Here is a 7283-nt window from a genome sequence, read left to right on the forward strand (position 1 = left end):
CGCGTGGGCACGAGTGATGCTTTCAGGGGGATCTTAAATGTATCAAGAGAGACTGTGAGGGTCTGGAGGTGAGGGTGCAGGACACTGAGGCCCAGGATCTCCTTAATCCTTCCAGGAAAAGGGGGGAAGGCTTGGGCAGGAATGAATGTAGGTCAACTATCAGCTGCAGAGCTGGTGTGGCAGGTGGGGCTTCAGCTTCTACGACCACAGGAGGGTCTTTGAGGATCGATGGCTACTGAGAAGGGATGGGATGCATCTGATGGAGCGGGACAAGAGTGTCTATGGAAACAGGCTCGGTAAGCCCGAGAAGAGAGCTTTAACGTAGGCACATCAGAGGAAGGTTTGCAATCCGCAGAAAACGGAAGGTGGGAGTCCAGGAAGAAACATCTGGGGGATAATAGGATAATGGAGGCTCACCTGAAAGCAGGGCAGAGTAACGCGTGCGGTGTCAGGGTGGGGCCTGCAACAGACTGCCTGGTTGAAGAGAGGATGCCCATGAACCTTCTTTAGACAGCCGGAAGAAGGATCAGAATTGCAGGTCCTGGTACTCACGCAGGATCTCAACCACCCGCCTATCTGCTGGGCACAAGCACTCCAGGTTTCTGGAGCACGCTGAAGAAATTCTCGACGTGGTGATTGATAGCCAGTGAGGGGAAGCGCCCCGCTGCGTTCGTTACTCACAAACAAGAAAGAACTGGACGAAGAAGCTCCCGGCCGGAGCTCTGGTGGGAGCAACGCTGCCACCCCGCTGTCAGGCTGCACGCTGCGCCCGGCGCTGGGGCCAGTGTCAGAGGGCAGCGGTGGGAACGCCGGTGGGAGCTGTGCCCAGAGAGAGGAACTCCTCTGCCCGGTGATGGAGCTCTGGGAGGAGGTGAGTACGTTGGGAACTATCGGGGAGTTCGAGAGGGAGATGGACTGCTGGAGTCGCACCCTCCCTTCCAGGCCCAACAGGGCGCGTGATACAGAGGACTCCCTGTCCTCTCTGCCTGGCTGAACCAGGTAACTTAGAGGACAGGGGACAATGGGAACACGTTCCTGCCCAGCGAAGCAGGTGTGTCTCCCCAGGAACTCCCCCACCTTCTCAAGGTGGAGGTCGAAGGTCAGTCTGTCAAGGGTTGGGGGGTACGAGGCTCTGGAAGCGGAACCGACCCACGACAAGGGCGATGGTTCAATGTGCGGGGAGGCGGCACTGAGGTTAAGCCAAACTCCAGCCCGCATCAAAACCTCTTCAGTAAAGGAAAAAAGATGGGTCATTGTCATAGGTGAGTCCCTCCTGAAGGGAGCAGAAGGCCCAATGTGCAGACCGGAGCCACTTCTTAGGGAAGTCTGCTGCCTCCCTGGGGCCTGGGTTAGAGGCATAAAGAGAAACCTTCCTTCCCTGGTGTGTCCTTCAGATGAGTACCCATTACTCATTTTTCAGACAGGCAGCAATAAACTGGCAACAAGAAACCCACGGACGATCAAGGGAGACTTGTGGGATGACTAGTTAAGGGATCAGAAGCACAAGTAGTGTTCTCCTCTATCATTCCGGTTGCAGGGAACGAGGTGGGTAGAAGCAGGAAGAGCCAGCAGATCAATACTTGGCTCCGAGCCTGGTTGACTTTGGGTTTTTTGGATCACGGGGCCGTTTATGTGACCGCAGGCCTGCTGGGGACTGTCTCAAAGGGGGAGAAGGTTCTTGGCACAGGAGCTGGCAGGGCTCATCGGAAGGGCTTTCAACTAGATTTGGAGGGGGCAGGGGATGACACCAGGCTCTTTACAGATAAGCCATGGGGTGGCATGACAATGTCTGGGGGACAGGATGCTAGTCTGCTAGTCCCTTGGTCTGCTGGCTCAGAGAAGGTAGGGGATGGAGATCCACACAGCAGCAGAGATGTGAGGATCATTGATGGGTTAGAAATTTCAGCCGTGCCTGGGAAGGGTGAGGCAGGAATTAGGGCTTCTCCCAGTCAAAAGGTAGCAGGACCAATAGCCCAACCGAAATGAACGGGGAACAAACAGGAGGAGCTGGAAGCCATTACGCAGGAATGAACAGGAAGAACCAGAGATCCGTGTGCGGTTATGGGGCCATGATCTCACTGCAATTACGGAGACACGGTGGGACAGCTCACATGACCAGAACGCTGCCATGGATGGCAATGTGCTTTTTAGGAAAAACAGGCCAGCAGGGTGTGATGGTGGAGTTGCAACTGGAATGTGTTGAGCTCTGCCCAGGGGTGGATGAAGAATGTGTTGAGAACTTATGGGTAAGAATTAAGGGGCAGGCTAATGCGGGAGACACTGTTGTGGGTGTTTACTACAGATTGGGAAGAAGAAGTCGTTGAGGCCTTCTGCAGCCAGCTGGAAATAGCCTCACGCTCACAGGACCTGGTTCTCACGGGGAACTTCAACTACCCTGACATTTGCTAGAAAGACAACCCAGCCAGGCACACACCTCCCCGAGGTTTCTGCAGAGCATCGACAATAACTTCTTGACACAAGTGGTGGAGGAACCAAGGAGGAGAGGTGCGCCGCTGGACCTTGTGCTGACAAACAAAGGACTAGTTGGGGATGTGAAGGTTGGGGGTAGCCTTGGCTCCAGTGACCGTGAGATGGTGGAGTTCAGGATCCTGCGTGGAAGAAGCAAGGCAAAAAGTAGAATTACAACCCTGGACATCAGGAGAGCTGAATGAGGCCTCTTCAAAAATCCGCTCGGAGGAATCCCATGGGCAAAGGCTCTAGAAGGAAGGGGGGTGCAGGAGAGCTGGTTAATATTCAAGCACCACTTCCTCCAAGCTCCAGATCGGTGTATCCCTAGGAGCAAGAAATCAGGCAAAGGCGGCAAGAAACCTGCATGGATGAGCAAAGAGCTTCTGGAAAAACTCAAACGGCAGAAGGAAGTTTACAGAATGTGGAAAAGGGCCTGGCCACTTGGGAGAAGTATAGCAGCATTGTCAGAGCATGCAGGGATGCAACGAGGAAGGCCAGGGCCCGCTTGGAGTTAAACCTGGCAAGGGATGTCAAGGACAATAAGGGCTGCTTCAAGTAGTAAGAGGAAGACCAGGGAAAACATGGGCCCACTGCTGAACAAGGTGGGTGCCCTGGTGATGGAGGATGCAGAGAAGGTGGAGTTACTGAATGCTGCCTGTGCTTCAGTCTTTACTGCTAAGGCTGTCCCTCAGGAACCCCAGAGCCTGGAGTAAGGAAGAGTCTCCCTTGATCGAGGAGGATCGGGTTAGAGATATCATTTAGGAAAACCTGACACCCACAAATCCATGGGCCCTGATGGGACGCACCCGTGAGTGCTGAGGGAGCTGGCAGGTGTTATTGCGAAGCCGCGCTCCATCATCTTTGAAAGGTCATGGAGAACAGAAGAGGTGCCTGAGGACTGGAGGAAAGCTGATGTCACGCCAATCTTTGAAAAGGGCAAGGAGGACCCAGGAAACTACAGGCCGGTCAGCCTCACCTCCAGCCCCGGAAAGGTGATGGAACAGCTCATCCTGGATGTCATCTCTAAGCATGTAGAGGAAAAAAAGGTTATCGGGAGCGGTCAACATAGAGCCACTAAGGGGAAATCATGCTTGACCAATCTGATAGCCTTCTGTGATAGCAACAGCTGGCTGGGTGGATGAGGGGAGAGCGGTGGATGTTGTCTACCTCGACTTCTGCAAGGCTCTTGACACAGTCTCCCATAACATCCTCATAGGTAAGCTTAGGAAGTGTGGGTTGGATGAGTGGACAGTGAGGTGGATGGAGACCTGGCTGAATGGCAGAGCTCAGAGGGTCGTGATCAGCAGCTCAGAGTCCAGTTGGAGGTCTGTAACTAGCGGTGTTCCCTGGGCATCAGTACTGGGTCGAGTCTTGTTCAATATATTCATCAATGACCGGGATGAAGGGATGGAGCGTACCATCAGCAAGTTTGCTGATGGCACAAAACGAGGAGGAGCGGCCGACACACCAGAAGGCTGTGCTGTCATTCAGCGTGACCTGGACAGGCTGGAGAGTTGGGTGGAGAGGAACCTAATGAAATTCAACAAGGGCAAGTGTAGAGTACTGCACCTAGGGTTTAGGATGGAGGTTTAGGATGGATATTACGAAAAATTTCTTCACCAAAAGGGTTGTCAAGCACTGGCACAGGCTGCCCAGGGAAATGGTGGAGTTGCCATCTCTGGAGGTATTTAAAAGACAGATAGACATGGTGCTGAGGGACGTAGTTTAGTAGCAGTTTTGGCAGTGTTAGGTTGATGATTGGACTTGATCTTAAACCTGCACAACCCTTCCAACCTAGACAATTCTATGATTCCATGAAGATGTGAATGAAGGTCAAGGGCAGCCTTGCCTGCAGCAAACAGGAGACGGTGCTTTAGAATCTGGAGAGGAGTCAACAAGACAAACAGAATCACCAGCATGGATGTCAGGAGAGCAGACTTCTGTTTATTAGGGATCTCTTAGCAGGATGCCCGGGGAAGCTCACATGGAAAGCAGAGAAGGCCAGAAGAGCTGGCTGATCTTCCAGGACAGCCGCCTCAGAGCACAAGAATGAGCACAACACTCAGGAGGATCTTACAGCCGTGTATAATAGCCCTGTGTTGGGTTTGGCTAGAAAAAAGTTAATTTTCTTCAAAGTAGCTGGTATGGGGCTATGTTTTGGATTTGTGCTGAAAACGGTGTTAATAATAGAGAGACGTTTTCATTATTGCTGAGCAGTGCTCACACAGCGTCAAGGCCTTTTCTGCTCCTCACACCACCCCACCAGCGAGTAGACTGGGGGGGCACAAGAAGTTGGGAGGGGACGCAGCCAGGACAGCTGACCGCAGCTGAACAAAAGAATATTCTCAGCATATAAAGATGGGGAAGAAGAAGGAAGAAGGGAACATTGGGAGCAATGGCGCTTGTCTTCACAAGTAACCGTTACATGCGATGGAGCCCTGCTTTCCTGGGGATGGCTGAACACCCGCCTGCCCGTGGGGAGCAGTGAATGAATTCCTTATTCTGCTTTGCTTGCACGCGCGGTTTTTGCTTTGCTTATTAAACAGTCTTTATCTCAAAACACAAGTTCTTTTTCGCTTCCGATTCTTTCCCCCATCCCGCTGCAGGGGGAGCGAGCGAGCGGCTGCGCGGTGCTTCATTGCCGGCCACGACAGACCCAGAGGGAGGCTAACAGAGCTGAACTTGTCTTGAAGGCAAACAGACACGGGCCAAACGGCACAGGTGAGAACATAGGAAATATCCAGACTGTAGCTGGATGTGACCCTGAGCAGCCTGCCTGACGTTAGACCTACTCTTTGAGCAGGAGGTTAGGCTTTGTGACTTCCACAGGTCCCTTCCAACGTACGTGGCTCTGTTATTCGTTGCAAATTTACAGACCAGCAGCCAGAGCAAGCATGGAAAATATCCCAAATATAAGTCACAATAAATAATAAAAAAAAAAATAAATAAAGCCAGCTTCGCCACAGCCAGGATTCTGTCCACACTCACAAAAAGTAACCAAATTAGTTTCTCTACACTTTCTGAGGAAAGCAAACAGACCCTGTCAATGCCTGAGCTGGAATTTCCATCCCTCAATTTCAATCCTCATTGCCCCAGAGGAGGAGCCTGGGCCATGCACACCGATATCTGTATCGGGCCTCTAACTGGAGACGTTTCTCCGAATAGAGAGAGGGCAGGGGTTGCTGCGGGTCTCACTCACCTCTTTGGCACTTGTGAAGGCCACTCCAGAAAAGGCGTATCTGTCAACCACAAGCGTGATCCCTTCATGTAGTTTCTCTTTCATCAACGGTCTGAAAACCACGTGGGAGACAAAAAAACAAAACAAAAAAAACAAAACAAGAGTTATGCTCCTTTATAGTGATACTAATTAAAGGAGTTCATCTAAAACGCACCTCATGAGGGACTTCTCTGTTGACATATTTCATCATTAACAGTGATCGTTAGCGGTGTGAATCATGGATAAATAGCTATTTGTATTCTGTCCTCTAACAGACATTAAGCAAACACCCTTTCAAGACAGCCAAGCTCAGGGTGCCCCAGTGCCGGGCACCGCTCTAGGCAGCTCCACGGCTTACAAGCAAGATCACAGTTGAACTACATTCAGCCTTGAACAGTGCTCTTCCCTTTTCAAGTGGTGCAGTAGATTTGTGATACACTCTGCCTTGGAAAGAGAAAAGTGTGCTTTATTCACAACAATGACATTTCTTATTACAGCTCACTCATCTGCCTTCCGCTTTCCCGGTTTCTTTGGCACCGCCACAACAGCAGAATCAGCAATGCTTTTTTATTTTTTTTCCCCTCCTTTTTTAAATTAAAAACATTTGGCAATATAGATTTCCAGGTAAAAACAACAGGTGACAGGGAGTTCCCTAACTCCACATGCAAAGATTCAGCTAAGCCAAAAGCAGGGACAGCCCCTTACGGCTGACCGCAGCCTTCAGCTAGAGGGGACATTTGGACAGGAATCCTTAACCACTCTGTCACTCACATGGGCTTCCTTGCAAAGCAAGGTCTCCTTGTTCAGGACCGTAAATTCACACACTAGGCTGGTACAGTCTCACCTTCCCGATTCTTGAATCCAGTACAGTGCAGGGATTGGAAATATTGCACCTAATGATTTAAAAAAAACCCCAAACTGTGGGATTTGACCTGAGATTAAATCCAAAGATGTAATAGTCCTTGAGACATTTTTTTCCATCTGTGTTTCTGTTCCTAAATAGGATCGCACTCTCGTACCTACTGTGCCCACTGCAAGCTAAAACCCCAGGGGAGGATTCAAGGCCACGCCTTTTTCTTTTACAAACTAAATGAAGGTGATCTTTACACGTGTTCCCAGCGGTTTGCGGAGAAAAGCAGGTGAACGGTGTGGTCCTCCAGGTTCTTCTCCTTCCCCAGGTAGGAGCTGATCAGCCGCCCGATCTCCGTTGTTCTCTCTGTAAAACAGAGGGAGAAAAAGGGCAAACGCTGCCCTGAGCTGCTGTCACCAAAGCAGTGTCCATCTGTCCCGGGTCTGTCTGGAATAGGGATCTGTCTGTCCATCTGTCACAGCTGGGAGGAGGTCGGTCAGGCCAGGGGTGAAGATCTATCTGTCTGTCACGAGTGGGAGGAGGTCAGTGCATCTGCGGTGGGGGTCTACCTGCCTCTTGCAGGTAGGAGGTCGGTCCATCCAGGAAGGGGGTCTATCTGCCTGTCACAGGTGGGATGACATTGGTCTGTCTAGGGAGGGGGTCTCTCTGTCTGTCACGAGTGGGAGGAGGTCAGTCCAGCCAGGGAGGGGGTCCGTCTGTCTGTCACGAGTGGGAGGAGGTCAGTCT

General features: G+C 51.4%; 2 protein-coding genes across 2 annotated transcripts in view; one reads left to right on the top strand and one right to left on the bottom strand.

The window, feature by feature from the left end:
• Positions 1 to 2302: 2302 nt before the first annotated feature.
• Positions 2303 to 7283, top strand: part of ING5 (inhibitor of growth family, member 5) — a gene marked incomplete at its 5' end in the record, with an annotated part of 12129 nt that continues 7148 nt past the window's right edge. Inside the window, one exon of the mRNA XM_009885398.1 lies at positions 2303 to 2370. Within this exon, the coding sequence (XP_009883700.1) occupies positions 2303 to 2370 (68 nt within the window). The remainder of the gene's footprint in view (positions 2371 to 7283) is intronic.
• Positions 2541 to 7135, bottom strand: LOC104286763 (thymidylate kinase-like). Its single transcript, XM_009885397.1, has 4 exons — positions 7106 to 7135; positions 6794 to 6900; positions 5669 to 5759; positions 2541 to 2609 (listed from the first exon to the last, which is right to left on the bottom strand). The coding sequence occupies exons 1-4, from the start codon at positions 7133 to 7135 to the stop codon at positions 2541 to 2543; spliced, it is 297 nt and encodes a 98-aa protein (XP_009883699.1).

Source organism: Charadrius vociferus, unplaced genomic scaffold, assembly GCF_000708025.1.
Source record: "Charadrius vociferus isolate BGI_N301 unplaced genomic scaffold, ASM70802v2 scaffold1285, whole genome shotgun sequence".
Classification (NCBI taxonomy): domain Eukaryota; kingdom Metazoa; phylum Chordata; class Aves; order Charadriiformes; family Charadriidae; genus Charadrius; species Charadrius vociferus.